This window comes from Scyliorhinus canicula, chromosome 3 (genome assembly GCF_902713615.1).
Source record: "Scyliorhinus canicula chromosome 3, sScyCan1.1, whole genome shotgun sequence".
In the NCBI taxonomy this organism is placed as follows: domain Eukaryota; kingdom Metazoa; phylum Chordata; class Chondrichthyes; order Carcharhiniformes; family Scyliorhinidae; genus Scyliorhinus; species Scyliorhinus canicula.
In genome coordinates this window covers 187269178-187287388 of record NC_052148.1, presented here as the reverse complement: position 1 = coordinate 187287388, position 18211 = coordinate 187269178, and the positions used below count along the sequence as shown (strand labels likewise).

At 47.5% G+C, this 18211-nt stretch overlaps 1 protein-coding gene across 1 annotated transcript in view; it reads left to right on the top strand.

Moving 5' to 3' along the window:
- Positions 1-18211, top strand: part of LOC119963175 (follistatin-related protein 5-like) — an 877034-nt gene that overhangs the window by 237522 nt on the left and 621301 nt on the right. The window contains 1 exon segment of the mRNA XM_038791890.1: positions 9689-9937. Within this exon segment, the coding sequence (XP_038647818.1) occupies positions 9689-9937 (249 nt within the window).

Below are 18211 nucleotides of genomic sequence, written 5' to 3'. Positions count from 1 at the left end.
GCAGGTAGGGCATTCCACGGCCTCACCACTCTTTGCGTAAAAAACCCACCTCTGACCTCTGTCCTATATCTATTACCCCTCAATTTAAGGCTATGTCCCCTCGTGCTAGCCACCTCCATCCGCGGGAGAAGGCTCTCGCTGTCCACCCTATCTAACCCTCTGATCATTTTGTATGCCTCTATTAAGTCACCTCTTAACCTTCTTCTCTCTAACGAAAACAACCTCAAGTCCATCAGCCTTTCCTCATAAGATTTTCCCTCCATACCAGGCAACATCCTGGTAAATCTCCTCTGCACCCGTTCCAAAGCTTCCACGTCCTTCCTATAATGTGGCGACCGGAACTGTACGCAATACTCCAAATGCGGCCGTTCTAGAGTTTTGTACAACTGCAACATGACCTCATGGCTCCGGATCTCAATCCCTCTACCAATAAAGGCCAACACACCATAGGCCTTCTTCACAACCCTATCAACCTGGGTGGCAACTTTCAGGGATCTATGTACATGGACACCGAGATCCCTCTGCTCATCCACACTACCAAGAATTTTACCATTAGGGTTTGTCCTTCATGAGCGACGAGCTGCGTCAGTATCTGCTCGGCAAGGGCATCGCCTCGAGCAGGACTACCAGCTATAACCCCAGGGGGAACGGGCAGGTGGAGAGGGAGAACATGACGGTCTGGAAGACCGTCCTACTGACCCTATGGTCCAGGAATCTCCCAACCTCCCACTGGCAGGAGGTCCTCCCTGACGAGCTCCATGCAATTAGGTCCCTCCTTTGTACGGCCACAAATCAGACTCCTGACGATATTATTTGTCTTCCCTAGGGGCACAACCACGGGTGCCTCGCTTCCATCCTGGTTGAGGACACCGGGCCCTGACCTCCTTCGGAAGCACGTCCGGACACATAAAACAGACCCCCTGGTAGAGAGGATCCTGCTCCTGCACTAAAACCCCCACTACGCGTTTGGCGAACACCCCGATGGCCGATAGGACACCGTTTCCCTCCGGGGCCTGGCACCGGCAGGATCTACTACTACTACCACTACCGCCGAGGTACCCCGCACACTACACCCTACCCGCCCTCCCACGCCGAGCGCCCCTGCACCTACTTGCTTCCTGGGCTCCCTTTCACCCGTCACACCGGACCGCAGGAACGAAGCTCTGGAAGAACCACCCCCGGAGTCCACCCTTGGATTCGCACCGAACATCTGTCCACAGCCATCCGAAGCGGCTGCAACTCCAGTGCTCCGTCGGTCTCAACGCATGATTCAAGTGCCGGACCGACTGAACTTGTAGACCCGTCACCCCCGCCGGACTCGATTTAGGGTGAATGTGTAACCACTATAAATTCACACTGTATATTACTGTGTCCCTGTGGGCTCCATCTGTGAGCTGTTGCGCGGCTCTGCCAACAGGGGGAGATGAGGAGCAAGTACAGGGCTCCGCCCTTAGCTCCACCCCCAGCAGGAAGTATAAGTGCTGCGGTCCTACGAGTCTGCCCTCAGTTTAGTTTAGTCGCAGGCAGGCTCAGTTGTAAGCCGATTAAAGCCACAGTTTACTTCACTCATGTCTTTGAATGAATTGATGGTCACATCAGACACCACATCCCACAGTGCCCCCCCACCCCCCACCCCGGCTACTGCTCCTGCCTGCAATCCACTCTGATATATACCTGCTGCATTACGGGGTGTGGGCCCTGGGTTGGCAGTAGCACCCACCAGGTCTGACCCATGGGATGGAGGATGATGACAACCTGCTCTGCAATGAGCTCTGATGCTCCACATCGTTTGAGAACGTCTGGGTGCTGCCCACGGTAGCACTTTCCACCGGCTACCTGGGTGATCCCTGTATGCGAGCTGGCCATTCCATCACATGGTCCTATCGAATCCCTGGGTTGGCGGAGGCAGGGACAGTGGGGGTTAGATGGAGTGGGACACCGGAGCAATGAGCGCTGGCTAAACTGTGGTTCCTGAGCCAAACCCACCCCAACATCTTCCCATTTACCCCCCCCACCCCCCTCACCACCCAATGCCCCCTCTGTAGCCAGTCCAGAACGGTCCACCCCTCACACCTTTCTGACAGAGCACTGAGGCAGATTATAACACTATGCACAGCTGTTTAATGTGAAAACAGAGATACAGATTTGTGCCCTAGCACCTATCACTAAATTGTGCCCTGCACTTGTGTCAACATAACTTCCCTTATGGGCCCTAGTGCTATCTCAAAGTCGAACCCCAGGCAGTACAGCTGTGGTGGAGGCGGCCTGATGTGATTCCCACCCTGAAACCTGGGTCCACTTTGGCGGGCGTCTTGTGGGACGACCGGGCCTGGGTGGGCCCGGCTGCTGCTCTTGTGTCTCAGGCAGCTGCTCTTGTGCCCACCCTGTTCTGCCTGCCGTCGACCAATTGTGCCAGGGACAGTGGGAGGGGAGTCCGAGGTACTGCGGTGTTCTAACAACTCCCCTGCGGGATTCACCAACACGGGCCCCTTACCTCCTCCTCCCTCAGGGTGCCCGATGGCCCCGGGGATACTCCATGGGACAGGGGTGTGCGAGTGGAGCTAACCCCTGAGGCACCCTCCTGCATCACACCCCCCCCCCCCCTCCCCCCTCCGCCACCTGGCATTGCAGTCCTGGAGGCCCACTCTGGTCTCGACCAGGTTCTGCAAGCTCACTGCCATGGAGCACAGGGAGTCTGTGTCTGTGCCATATCGGCCAGCCCCTAGGCATTGTCGCCGATGATCTCAGCCATGGCCCGCTGTGTCTGGCCACACTCAGTGTCATCCTTGGACTTGAGCTCCGGGGTGTCCTGGATCTCGGGTCAATGGCTCGCATCCGTGTCGGTGTCACCGTCACTGGTCGGCACCTGGATTTCTGGCTGCGGCTGTGTATGGAGTTGGGGATTGGGGACATCATCAGCAGCTCCTTTGAGACACAAGACAGTACACATGATTAGACCGCAGGGGGAAGCAGTGGTTGACTAGGTGGAGTAGGGGGATGTTGGAAAGGGTGGATGGCGGTGTGTTTGTGAGGGGGAAGTAGGGTGGTGGACAGGGAATGAGGGTGGTGTGAAGGTGGTGTGGGAGTAGGGTAGTATGGGAGTAAGGGTTGAGTGGGTGAGGGGGTGGTGGTGGGTATGGGGGTGGTGGGTGTGGTGTGGAGTTGGTGTTGGGGGTGAGTGTGGTGTGGGGGTGGATGGTGACACGGGGGGCATGGGTAATCACTACTCAGCGGGGTCCCACTTTTATTCCCAATGCCGACCTCCACCCCGACGACTGCCCTTTCCTCAAGCCCAACCGTCCACTCCAAGGTCCTCTGCTCTGCCGCAGTGAGGGGTCGCAGGTCTGCCGGTCCTCCTTCAGTCTTGTCCTGCTCCAGATTATGGGTGGCCTTCTCCTGGGGTGGGGTGGCCTTCTCCTGGGGTGGGGGATGGTGGGTGGGGGACAGAAAATTAACAATGTTAGACAGTTTGACATGCATAGTGCAGGGTGTGGCTAGTTGGTAGCGTCAGTGACTAGGGCACCCGGTCATAGCAGCCGGTGTGGGTGCCTGCATGTGGTGCAGTTTGGCAACCCTCCGGGTGGTGGGGGGGGCGGGGTGGGGTTTCGGACGTGTGGGATAGGGTTCGGTGCCAGTGGTACAGTGCTGCCTACTCATGCTGGCCACCCTGATGAAGGTGTATAGTTTCTTCCTGCACTGATGGCTAGTCTGGATGGTGTTGCTGATGGCCTCTGCCAACTGCGCCCAGGCACGGCGAGTGGTGGTCACTGGCAGCCTCCTTCCCGGGACAGGTACAAGGTTGCCCGCCTATCCTCCACGCTGTCTAGCACAGTCTGGGGTTCTGCATCCGTAAACAGGGTGCCGCTCTCCTCGCTGCAATCTAATTGTCTGGGATTTGTGTGTGGGGGAGTGAAGGGTGTATATGCGGCTACAGCTTGTCAGCCTTCCGAGTGTCAATCACAATGAATCTGGTACCGTTTCTCATTGGAATCAATTGTATTCCATGTGGCACTGGTGCTAGCCCCTTAACAGTTGCTGAATTGGTCCAAGGGCAGCGGCAGTTTTGCTGTCGTAGAACTCCGTGAATCCTGCCCCGGCGTCAACACTTAGTCTCAGGAATGGAAAATGCCGCTGTTGATCTGCATGGGAGTCAAAGGTCACAGGCAGCAGGCAGAAAAGCGGAGTGAATGCCACAATCCGATCAGCTATAAATCTTATTGGATGGTGCAATAGTCTTGATGGGTTGAATGGCTCTTGCTCCGATTTCTTATGATCTTTGGTACTAAAAGGATAAATGCATATTCTTGATGTGTAATCTTGTACCTTGAAGGGTGCATATCAATACTTCATGAAAATATACTGCATGATTTTCTATCTATTATGGAATTTGTAAAGATGCCCTTAAGTGCTCATTAATAGTATCGTGTACTTTAAAAGGAATTAATTTATTTTTGCTCATGTTTTAAAATTTATTCAGAGGAATAATTTCGTTCAGCACTCAACAGCATTCGAACCCTGTTTAGTGTTAAAGTTTGAAAACATGTTAGAAGTTTGAGTACCAATGAAAAACATGAAAGTTCACTGCTGTGCACCTTTGAGCATTGCTGATAGCAATGACAGTTATATAAGACATTGCATTTGAGTTATAAAGTGATTCTGAAGTCCAGTATGGAATACAGCAGGAGATGTTGACAGGATTAATCATGATGTTTCAATCCATACAACAACAGTGGGTCAACATCAAGGAACATCAACATGCTGGAAGAATAACAAAAGAGGAGCAAATAGAAAAGCAACAGTCACCATGGATTGGATTGGATTTGTTTATTGTCACTTGTACCAGTGAAAAATATTTTTCTGCAAGCACGGTAGCATGGTGGTTAGCATAAATGCTTCACAGCTCCAGGGTCCCAGGTTCGATTCCCGGCTGGGTCACTGTCTGTGTGGAGTCTGCACGTCCTCCCCGTGTGTGCGCGGGTTTCCTCCGGGTGCTCCGGTTTCCTCCCACAGTCCAAAGATGTGCGGGTTAGGTGGATTGGCCATGCTAAATTGCCCGTAGTGTCCTAATAGTAAGGTTAAGGGGGGGAGTTGTTGGGTTATGGGTATAGGGTGGATACGTGGGTTTGAGTAGGGTGATCATTGCTCGGCACAACATCGAGGACCAAAGGGCCTGTTCTGTGCTGTACTGCTCTATGTTCTATGTTCTAAGCTCAACAGATCATTAAGTACATGGGAAGAAAAGGGGATAAAAGAAAATACATAATAGGGCAACACAATGTATACAATGTACACCGGCATCGGATGAAGCATACAGGGTGTAGTGTTAATGAGATCAGTACATAAGAGGGTCATTTAGGAGTCTGGTAACAGCGGGAAGAAGCCGTTTTTGGGTCTGTTCGTGCGTGTTCTCAGATTTTTGTATCTCCTGCCTGATAGAAGAAGTTTGAAGAGTGAGTAAGCCGGGTATGAGGGGTCTTTGATTATGCTGCTCGCTTTCCCCAGGCAGCGGGAGGTGTAGTCTTCTGGGTGAAATCTTCTGGTCCCTCAGGCAGTGAGCTTGGAAGGTTTAGGCAGGATGGTGTTGTACTTGAATTCGCCACATTTCTGCCTCTGCCAGAATGAAGTCCTGGGCTGGATGGCCCAGGGTCAGCCTATCCATCCAACCGCCAATTAATGACCACCTATGGGCTACCGTTAAGATTAGCTCAGCTGCAGTTGGTCCTGTCACCATGTGACCGGTATGACAGGTGATACTGTATGGGCCACTTGTTACCTCAGATCTTCTGGGGTCCTTCAATCGAAGGATTGATTAAGAGACTAGTTATTTGAATCGGGAGCCAACTGAGAGGCACACTGCTGCCCTTGCATCCCTACCTCCTATCCCTGTGACCCCCACCCCACAAAACCCCCCTCCCCAAATATTACTTACCAGTAGCCATGGCCTCATTAGTGACAAGCAGCTAGTTGCTTTCGCTAGGACTCTTGCCCCCAGAGACCACAGGAGAGGGCCCATTAGTGGCATGTGAATTGGTGGGCCAGCCTAAAAAGAGGCAGTGTCTCTGCAGCTGGCAGGGGAGACCCTTGATGCCTCAACAGGATTCCGCCCAAGATAAATGAATTCATAGGGGTAAATGCGGTTGATCTTTTAGCTGTTACTGAGATTACAAGTATGCATCAACAAATTAGAGGATGAGTGAGGGCACGGGGGGGGGGGCTGGCCTTGCCAAACATGATGAATTATTATTGGGCAGCGAATATTGCTATGATAAGGTAGTGGGGGAGGGGTCGACGTGGGGTGGAGGGGGGGTGGAAGTGGCCTCTTATAGGGGTATGAGCTTGGGGGCATTGTCAACGATGCCTCTGCCGTTCTTGCCGGCTAAGTATTCCTGGTGCCCTGTGGTGCTGGCGGCCCTGTGGGTGTGGGAACAGTGGCGGCAGCATTTGAGGTTGCAAAGTGTCTCAGTGTGGGCACAGATTTGCAGTCATCATAGATTTGCACCGGGGCAGTTGGATCCAGGGTTTCAGGGGTGGCGACGGGCAGCGATCGGCCGGTTTGTAGGGGGAAGCTTTTCAAGTTTAAAGGAATTAGAGGAGGAATATGAACTGCCCAGTGGGAACGGGTTCCGTTACTTACAGGTACGGGACGATGTGAGAAAGCAGGTGCCGTTTTTTCCCAATCTTCCGCCTCTGGGACTACAGGATAAGGTGGTATCGAAGAAGGGAGTTGGGAAGGGCAAGTGTCTGAGATTCACAAGGGGTTAATGGACTGGGAGGGAGCCCCGATGGCAGAAGATAGGAGAAGGGAGGGGGTCAAATGGAGGCTGGGTTGTGGGAGGAGGCTCTGAAGGGGAGGGGGAGGAGGAAGGGGGGGATAATGGGGTTAAAATGGGGAAGGCAGGTTGGAGCAGGGGAACGGCAGCGAAGTCACAGCGTTCGGGTTGTTATTTATTTTTTATGAGATTCCTATTTGTTCTTACTCTTGTGATGGTTTGTGTTAATGTTTATATAAATGCCTGAATAAAAATATTAAAACAAAACAAATTAGAGGATGGTGTAACAAGTGTAATGCACTAATCAGGGGGATGGGGGATGCATTTGTGGTGGGAGAGATGGGGAACTTTAATTTTCATATCGAATGGCAAACCAATTTGGTAAAAGTTACTTCGTCGATGAGTTCATAGATGTTTACAGCACAGAAGGAGGCCATTCAGTCCATCCTGTCTACATCGTGTTCAATATCTGACTGCACAAATTCAATTTTCCAGCCTATAGCCCTGCAGGTTACAGCAGCACAAGAGAATATCTAAATACTTCTTAAATGTGATGAGAGTTTCTGGCTCAACCACCCTTTCAGACAGTGAGTTCCAGTCTCCCACCACCCTCTGGGTGAAAAGGATTCTCCTCAACTCCCTTCTTAGCCATCTACCTCTTATGTTAAACCCCCAGTAATTGACCCCTCTATCAATGGAAAACTTTCTTTCCTATCCATTCAATCTGTGCCCTCATAATCTTATATACCTCTTTTAAGGCCTCTCTCAACCTTTGCTGCTCCAAGGAAAACAACCCTATCCTAATCAATCTTTCTTCATAGCTTAGACCCTCCAGCCCAGACAGGATAAGACCATAGGACCATAAAACACAGGAGCAGAATTAGGCCACTCAGCCATCGAGTCTGCTCCTCCATTCAATTATGGCTGATATTTTTCCCATCCCCATTCTCCTACATTCTTCCCTTAACCCCTGATCAACTTATTAATCAAGAACCTATCTAACTCTGTCTTAAAGACACAAGTGATTTAGTCTCCACAGCCTTCTGCAGCAAAGAGTTCCACAGATTCATCACCTCTGGCTGAAGCAATTCCACCTCATCTCTGTTTTAAAGGATCATCCCTTTAGTCTGAGATTGTGTCCTTTGGTTCTAGGTTTTTGTACAAGTGAAAACATCCTCTCCATTTCCACTCTATCCAGGCCTCACAGTACGCTATAATTTTCAATAAGATCCCCCCTCATCCTTCTAAACTCCGAGTACAGACCCAGAGTCCTCAACTGTTCCTCATACAACAAGCTCTTCATTCCAGGGATCATTCTTGTGAACATCCTCTGGACCCTTTCCAAGACCAGGACATCCTTCCTTAGATACAGGGTCCAAAACTGTTCACAATACTCTGGTCTTGAATTCTAGCCCTCTCGACATGATTGCTAACATTGCATTTGCCTTCTTAACTGCTGACTGAACCTGCACGTTAACCTTAAGAGAATCTTGAACAAGGACATCCAAGTCCCTTTCTGCTTCTGATTTCTTTCGCATTTTCCCATTTGGAAAACAGTCTTTGCCTTAGGTTCCTGCCCTTCCAGGTTTTTTCAATGACTGTTCTCAAGTTATAGATGAACTCACTTGTTCCTTTCATTGATCTGAATCCTATTGTCTGTTATCTATGCCTGTTTCTATAGACTGGTCACATTAACCGTTAGCATTGGGTTACTGACAAGCCTCCGCAATAAAATTTACATTACAGGATTCCTTGCTGAGGGTATTATGAAGTCAGCATTCATTGAGCTCAATAAGTTAATTAAGCTCACGAGAAACCAAAAGCCAATCGTGTTTAGATCACAGGACCTAAGACTCATGATCTATGTAACGAAAACTATTCTAATAACCTTTTTGCAAAGAAATAGCCAGGCGATAGAAACAGAGATAGTTGGAGGACTTTGCCTTCACAACAACTATGCTTTAGTCACTCACACCTATATTATCATGGGCAGATGTATTTGAGACAGGTAGGTTGGTGAGGACAAGGTTGAGCAAGTTTTTCTCTTGTTGATTATCTCCTCACCTGCCATAGGTTCCGTCTGGCAGATGTGCCCTTCAGGAATCGGTGAGCTCGGTTAGAAGTGGGCCGACATTGAAGTTCCACTACTTTCCAAGAGTAAATTCTCATGTCTTTTCCATCCTTGGTGCTTCAGGGTGGTGTTAACATGGAAGAATACTCCATGGTGATAATCAGCAGGAGGTTTCTTTGCCCATGTTTGACCTGATGTCATGAGACTTCATGGGATCCGGAGTCAATGTTGAGGACTCCCAAAGTAACTCCCTCCCGACCCTGTATATCGCTGTGCTGCCACCTTTGGTGGGTTTTTCCTGCTGATGGGACAGGAAATGCCCAGGGATGGCAATGGTGGTATCTGAGACATTGGCTGTCAGACATGATCCTGTAAAAATGACTGGGTCAGGCTGTTGCTTGACTGTGTGCGCTGGGAAACACATGGCTAAACTCATTCACTATGGGACATAGTTTACATTTGGTTCGTTCACCCCCAGTAAATGATATTCAAGAAAGGAGGGAGGGAGAAAACAGGCAACTGCAGTGTTTGTAGTCTGACATCAGTAGTAAGAGAAATATTAGAATTTACGATTACGCATGTGGATATTGCTGAAAACAGAGACATGTTGCTGTAGCTTTCCATCTTGCTGATTGGTTGGCAAATTGACTCTGATTGACTGGTGCTTTTTATCATGATTAATAAACTGCAAATGAAACAAACGGATTCCAATTTTGTAGTTAAGCTGTAAGTTTGTCAAAAGCATATGTATATATATTTATCAGCTGGCTCGATGATGTAAAATATAACTATTTATATCATACAAACACCCAAGGTATTGATACATCTGGTTATTATTACTTTTCAGTGTACTATGGTCAGGATGGCCATTTTGGACCTTGTGAAAACAAGTACTGTGGGCTCGGTCGACATTGTATTGTTAACAAGGAGACAGGACAGGCAGACTGTGCCTGTATGGAGCGCTGCAAGCCCAATTATAAACCAGTGTGTGGCTCTGACGGGGAACTTTATGAAAACCACTGTGAGCTTCATCGTGCCGCTTGCCTGAAGAAACAAAAAATTTCAATTGTCCACAATGAAGACTGCTTTTTCAAAGGTAAGAATCAAACAAATAAGTTGCAAAGTGATGTTTCGTGTTTCACATAAAACAAAAGAGGACCCATTGGGCATCTGATTTCAGTGAGTTTCTCAGATGAGCAATGATTGAGCAAACATTTGGCAATTAAAGTAAAAAAATATTTTCTTGTGATGTACTGTACGAGAATAACAATTTGTTTTTGTATGAAGATTTTCTGGGTCATGTTTCTTCCGCCACACTAGGGCACAGATGGAGAGGTTGATCTCCGGGCAATCAACGAGGCGAAGGCTACAATATCTGTCTCCGCACCCATTTCAATCCCCGGCTGTGCCGACACCCCGAATATGGTCTCCCGAGGGCCCGAGTCCAGTTTCACATGCACTACTTTAGAGGTTACCTGAAAACCTGCTTCCAGTAATCCTCCAGCTTGGACAGGATGAAAACATATGAACGTGGTTTGTGGCCCCCCCACCCCCACCGCAACTTCACACACATCTTCTACCACCTCAAAGAGCCGGCTCATCCTTGCCCTTGTAAGGTTTGCTCTATATACATTCTTCAGCTGTATCAGCCCCAACCTCGCACATGAGGTGGAGGCATTCACCCGCCGGAGCACCTCACACCAGAACCCTTCCTCCATACCCTCTCTCAACTTTTCCTCCCACTTTGCCTTCATTCCTTCCAATGGTGCCGTCTCCTCTTCCAAAATAGGCCCGGTTCTACTGGGAAGTTCTGTATCTCCTTTCTGACAAAGTCTCGAACCTGCATGTATCTAAATATTTCCCCCTGCTCCAGCCCATACTTCACTCCCAGCTCCTTCAATCCTGCAAAACGACCCCCAAGAAACAAATCTTTGTGTCCTAATTCCTTTCTCCTCCCATCTCCGAAAATTTCCATCCCACTTCCCTGGCTAAATCTATGGTTTCCCCGAATCGGCATTCCCTTGCCCCTGCCCCAACATGAAGTGCTGGCGAAACTGCCTCCAAAGTCTCAACAAAGCTATTACTACCAGACTCCCTGAATATCTCCCCGGGGCTGTCAGGAGCGGCACTGTTGCTAACGCCTACAATCCCGACACCCTGCACAAACTCTCCTCCATTCTGACCCATTAGTAGTCAACCCCTCTGGTAATAATGTACTGTTTACGAAACCACAAACTTACTCAACCTTCTCCTCACCAACCTAACTGATTTTTTGACTTTTTTTGTCTGTGACTATAATTGGATGTGAACTGATTTTAAATTGTAGAAATTACAACGTTCATTTCTATAGCATCTTTAATGTAGGTTACTATCCGGAGATATTTTGCAGGTGTTTAAATCCCTTCCTAGCCTCCTTCCTACCCACTTGCTTCTTTCACCAAAACATGTGCTGAATTCTCCATTTCTCTTACTCCAGCAACTCTTGCATCTGCCTTTGCCCCTTCATTAGCAGCAATGCATTCTGCCATCTGGGCTCCATTTTCTGAAATTACTTTCCTAAACCCCTCTACCACTGCATCTCCCTCTCCTTTAAGAACCTCTTGAAAACACCTCTCTTATCAAGCCTTTGTCACCCCTGCTAATAATTACTTCTTGCATTCTGAGTCACATTTTTGATTACGCATTGGTGGAGTACAATGTTTGTCCATGTTAAAGAGAGTATATCAAGACAAGTTATTGTTGGAGGCACTTTGTTTTTGTAGTAGTAAATGTAAAACTGAAGAATCTTACCCTGCAGTTGCATAGTCTATATCCCAGTTGTTGTGCCATAATTGTACCCACTGGTATGTCCAATGCTGACCCTCACTTGACTCTCTAACGAGATTTTAAAAGTGCACTTAATTATTTGGCCCTTGGCACCCACCTATGGGGGAAAAGAGGTTTTCCAACCCTCATAACCCCCGATCTTAGAAATGCATTAAACAAGCGAGGGGTAATTCAGGATAATTGTACAAAGATTTCTGTTCTTTGGCATACAGGTTGCTTGCCAGACCTATGCCTTAGTCCCAATTTGTGACTGTGTAGAGGCTTGTATGCCTCACCTTTGTTGGTGTTATTAGTGATTATACTTGGTCCCCAATAAGTCTCAAAAATGGGAACTTGTGACTACATTGGAGACCCTGGAGCCTTTGCAATGCTTCATTTTCTAGATGCATGCTCAGTCTCATAAAAGGCAACCAGAATAGTGAAGGCAGACATAACCTGGTCTGTCTCATTATTTTCGAGCTCCAGTCAGGCCCTGTAATAAGTCCACGGAGGCAGAAGTCCCGTCACCAGAATTCCTTTTATTTCCAAAGCCAACAGCTGAACCACCATGACCATTTTCAGTCTGCTGTCTACACCGGGAGTGAAGAGGATCTGACACTCCCAATTATATACACAGAATGGGGTTCCCTGATTGGGCCACTAATATTCTAATTGGCCAATCTCAAAGGCTTGCCCTACGTCATTACACCCTTCCCCCCCCGCAAAGTCTGAGGAGCCCCCATGGCCCTTGTGACACATGGGTCTCCTGTTTCGTTTTTGCGCCAGATCCGGCTCCTCCACTTTGGCCTCCGGCGTAGGGGGGGGGTATAACGGCTAGGCGCCCATCTTTTCCGATGTGAGTGCATGAGGGGAGGTGGCAGGGGTACAGCTGCGGCATCATCCACGGTGTCCATATCAGAGTCCTATGTCCTCACCAGTGGTGTCGGAAGGGAGGACCCTCTACAGTCCTTGGTATGCTGGTCTGAGTCAACTCCGGAGGAGGAAACAAATCTGAGGCCCGCACCTGGTCCAGGTGTTTCTTTGTTACATGTTTTCCAACACGTATCTCATGCGACATAAGTCCTGTCCTGGCCTTGACTGTTCCTGCTACCCATGTGGGGCCATTCGCATAATTTCTGATCTAGACATTTTCACCCGTGTCAAATACCTTTCTTGGCGAGTGTTATTGTAGTCCTGCATTGGGCCTCTTGGTGTTACTCTATTCTGCCACCTAAATTCAGGAACAGTAGACTCAGCCGGGTTCAGAGTCATTTGCCCATGAGTAGCTCCGCCGGTGCTATTCCCGTTGTGTGTGGGGTTGTTTTGTCGTCAAATAGCTAGCTCAACAGTTTGGTGTCCAATGATGCTGCTGACTGTTTCTTCAACCCGACTTTTAAGGTGTGGACAGCTCTCTCTCCGCCAAACCATTCGATGCTGGGTGGTATTCTTGTGCCGAATGCCATTCGACGTATAAATTTTGTGAAGTCCTAGCTGGTGAAAACTGATCCATTATCTGAAACTTAACACCTTCAGGATACCATGAGTTGCGAACGAGGTGCGGAGTTTTTCCAATGGTAGTTGTTGAATTTGCAGAGTTAATTTTGTCCACGTCCAGCCATTTGGAATCGGTGTCTAAGATTATAAAAAACATTGAACCCATAAACAGGCCTGAAAGATCGACATGAAGTCACAACTATGGTCCACCTGTCCATTCCCAAGGGTGTAGCAGGGCTGCCAGTGGCACTTTCTGCACTTGTTGGCATTCTTGGCACCGACCTACCAATGCTGCTATGTCTGTGTCCAGGCCCCGCCACCAGACATAGCTTCTGGCCAGCATCTTCATTTTTGAGACTCCAGGGTACCCATGATGTAGTTCAGCCAGTATGGCTCGACGGCCTTGACTTGGCAGGGCGTCCGGTAATGGCAGCCTGCATCGGCGTTTGCCACCCAGGTTTCTGGCCGATGCTCCAGTTGATACTGGTACGCCGCCAGTAGTAAGGCCCAGTGTTGGATCCAGGCCGAAGCTATTGGTGATATTGCTTGGTCTTCTTTCAACAAACTCAGCAATGGCTTGTGGTCTGTAATTAGAGTGAATTTCCGCCCGTACAAGTACTGGTGAAATTTCTTCACCGCGAAGATCACAGCCTGTCCTTCCTTTTCGATTTGGGCGTACTTTCATTCTGCTGCTGCCAGCGTCCTGGAAGCAAATGCTATAGGTAGTTCCTGTCTATTTTGCCCTGTGTGCCAGAACTGCACCAATGCCATATGGAGACGCGTCGCATGTGAGCACCAACTCTTTCCTGGTGTCGTAGTGAACCAAGACGTTCTGAGGAAAGCTGTTCGTTTATCTTCTTGAAAGCCCGGTCTTGGCGGGCGGACCACTCCCAGGCTTGGCCCTTTTTTTAGTAATTGGTGTATGGGGTCCAAGATGGAAGCTCTGTTCTGTATGAACTTTCCATAATATGTCACCAATCCTAAAACAGACCTTAACTCCTGGATTGTGGTGGGGGCCGGGGAATCTTTTATCGCCCTCACCTGGTCCTCCAAAGAGTGTAGCCCTGATTTGTCAACCCTGTATCCCAGATAAGTTACTTAAAGTGTTAGGAAAACACATTTATCCCTCTTTGGCGCACACTGAAAGCCTCCCAAGGACTTCCTCCAGGTTTTGCCGATGTTCTGCCTTTGTTTTTCCTGTAATGAGGATGTCGTCCAGGCAAATGGCGACTTGAGGTAGCCCTTGCAATATATTCTCCATTGTCCGCTGGAATATCGCACAACTGACGATATCCCGAAGGGTAACCTTGTATTCTGAAAAAGGCCCTTCAAGGTGTTTATCGTTGAGAATTTTTGGCACTCTTTGTGTAGCTTCAGCTGTAGATATGCGTGGCTCATATCCAGCTTTGAGAATAGGAGTCCTCCAGCCAGCTTTGCATAACAAATCCTCAATCCGGGGAATTGGGTATTTTTTCCAGTTGTGAGTAGTGATTAATCGTTTATTTGAAATCTCCACAGAGGCGGACCGAGCCGTCCGGCTTCAGGATAGGCACCATGGGTGCCATACACTCTGCAAACACAACTGGTTTTATTATTCCCTCTAGCTCTAATTGTTTTATTTCCATATCGACTTTCTGCCTTGATGCGAAGGGTACTGGTCGTGCCTTGTAGAATTTTGGGACTGTCTCTGGATCAACATGCAATGTTGCCTTTGCTCTGTTTAGCACAGGGCTAAATCGCTGGCTTTGGCAGCAGACCAAGCAGGCCAGCAGCATGGTTCGATTCCCGTAACAGCCTCCCCGAACAGGTGCCGGAATGTGGCGACTAGGGGCTTTTCACAGTAACTTCATTTGAAGCCTACTTGTGACAATAAGCGATTTTCATTCATTTTTTCATTTCATTTATTGTTCCGAGCCCTTCTCAGAAAACCTCTGGGTATTTGCACAGTGGTTCGCTCAAGCAGCCATTTTCCAGCTGGAAAATGTTTACCCAATCCAGCTGGATCTCTTTTAGCCAGTTTCATCCCAATAAACTTGGTCCCACAACTTTCACTACCATTAAGGTAGCCTCACTATTTGCTCTCCATAAGCCACAGCTACTCGCGTTGTGCCCAACACTGTGGTTCCCCTGTGTTTGTCCTCAGTTTTGCCGAGGTCCTGATTAGGAATAATGGTTGAAGTCCAGTGCAAATGTTATTAAATACGGTTTCCCCTATCACTGATACGTTGCTCCAATGCCGACTTCCATCAGTGTTGGACACCCATTTAACCTTATGAATAATTTAATGCATTTGATGCACAATTTAGTTGTTCCTCGTCAGAGATAGGTGGGGCTTCTGGAGAATGCATTCTCCTGTACCCCAGCCTACATGACCTTCTCCAGGATGATGGTTTTGGGCTTCTATTTCTCCTTTCTGGCTCCAATCTCTGGCAACAACTAGAATATTTTGCTAGGCGAAAGGCTAAAGGGGCTACCGTCTGTCTGGACCTAATTTTCCCTTGCTTGGGAGGGATTCTGCAAGTGGGCCTGGGTAACTTAGTATCCAAATCATTCCCAAGGGTGGCTATGTAGTTGCCTATCCCCCAGCGGTAACCCCTTAACTCAGTTTCACTGGTATGGGCGTCTACTTCCATTGGAGTTCCCTGTAACTCATGCAATCTACTTGCCGCTTTTTCTAAGGACAAAGCCAGCTGCAATGCTGGTTTGCAATCCAGTTTAGCCTCGGCTAACAGACGTTTCTGTATTGCTAAATTATTTATTCCACATTCCAAACAGTCTCAGAGCACCTTATTTTGCATCAGTCCAAATTCGCAAACGTCTGCTAATCGCCTCAATCTTGTTAAAAAGTTTGTAACTGACTCCCCCATGTCTCAGAATGCTGAGTAAAACCGGCACCTTCGCAGGATCAGAGGTGGCTTAGGGTCACAGTACTCTTTTACTAAGTCCATCAATTCCTGGAAAATGTTCATGTCCAGTGCCTCTGGAAAAGTGCGACTGCGCATAATGGCAAAGGCTGCTGGCCCACACATGGTCAGCAGATTGACCCGTTGCTATTCATCCAGAATTATATTATTTGCTCTAAAGAAGTACTTCATCTGCTCTACATGTTGGGCCCAGTCTTCCACTGCAGGGTCAAAATAGTCCAACTTCCCAAATAAAGGCATTTTGCCTGTCAGTGGCTGACCCTCAATATGCGGCAGCTGCTAATGAGCAGGTTCCTTTGGGTCATTCTGTTTTCCTCATCGCCACTGTAATAAGTCCACAGAGGCAGAAGTCCCATCACCAGAAATCCTTTTATTCACGAAACCAACAGCTGACCAACCATTCAGTCTGCTGCCTGCACCGGGAGTGCAGAGGATCTGACACTCCCTGGTATATACACAGAAAGGGGTTCCCTGATTGGGCCACTAATCAGGGAACTTGTATTCTAATTGGCCAATCTCAAAGGCCTGACCTAAGTCATTACAGGCCCCTTGTGATGTATTGGTGCAGGACCCAAGGAATTTAGGGGCTTCTATTTTTATTGTCATGCTCTCAGGTACTTAGCTGCCATAATAATAGTAGGAAAAGAAAAAAAGATTGGATTTTGCACGCAGGGGAGCAGCTGCAATGTTGCTTTTAATAATCTGAACCAGACTATGAATGATGGTCTAAATCATTTGGGGATTATCAGTGTGGTATCCATCACACTGCACTGGTGTCCTTACTACATACCAATTAGAAATGAAAGAGCGACAATGACTGTATTAAAGGGATTTTTACCGACATAACATCAGAATTATGCAAGCTGATTGGCAGAAACGCCAAAGAGATTCCAGGTCATAAAGCTCACAATCGTTACTTGAAATGATTCTAATCTTCTTAAATAAAATCCAAATTGCATGCCACTTATTTATTTTCCTCCCAAAGATTAATTCAAGAGATGCCTGCTCATCATGTCAATGGCCTCATATCACAGATGCAGTGACACAAATTCTCAAGAAGATGTTAGAGTTTTTTTCTCTAACTCAGGAGGATATTTTTTATTTATAATTCATTACCCCCAAAAATTTGTGAATTTGTCAGTGGAAACTGGTAAAAACTGATAAAAACTAAAGTTCATAAACATTTAAAAATCCACTGGTAAGGTTGATTCGGTTACATGGATGCTGTTTCAGAACACTGAAACTTTTTCAGTTCTTCTCCTTAATAAGCACAAACACATTTTTTTTATTTGAAGCTAATTCGTTTTACTGTGATAAAGACCAAACACGTCATGGCCTTGCCGCTGACTCTGAACAACACTCCCTGATTGCTGCAAGCCTACACACTCCTTTGACCTGAGGAAGGAGCAGTGCTCCGAAAGTTCGTGTTTGAAACAAACCTGTTGGACTTTATCCTGGTGTTGTAAGACTTCTTACTGTGCTCACCCCAGTCCAACGCCGGCATCTCCACATCACTCCTTTGATGCCTGCATTAAACAACAACTGAAATCTGCACATGCCAAATTGCAGAAGAGTTTATCAATCCCTTATTCTTCAACACTAACAAATCACATCAGGTAATTAAGAATATAGGCAGATTATCAAATTCCTATGTGTTAAAATATGTAAGGAGCTGCAGGTGTGTCCTATTATTGCTTTCTATGGTTGTAATTTTCATGCTTCTGTCATCTTGACGGATTGCTCTACCTTTTCTACTTTTAATCTTCCATTCTCAGATTATTGAGGTAGATTTTTGGCCCTACAGTTTCACCCTTTATGGAACTTGCTTGACGTTTCTTCCAGTCTTAGGCAGGTCCTATAAAAGGTAGCCAATCAACTCCAACGTGTTGATGACACATATCTAACTGACAAGAAAACTTGCATTTACATTGTGTGTTTAATATCATGAGACACTCAAAATACTTCACAGGATTGTTATCAAATCCAAACTTTGACACTGTACCACATAAGAAGAGATTAGGCCAGATGATGGAAAGCATTGAAATTAGAGTTGTTATTCATGTAGTAATTCTACGTTTTATATACCCTTTTCATATCTTTAAATAATCAAAATCCGTGATCTTGATGCTTTACTTTCATTACTAATT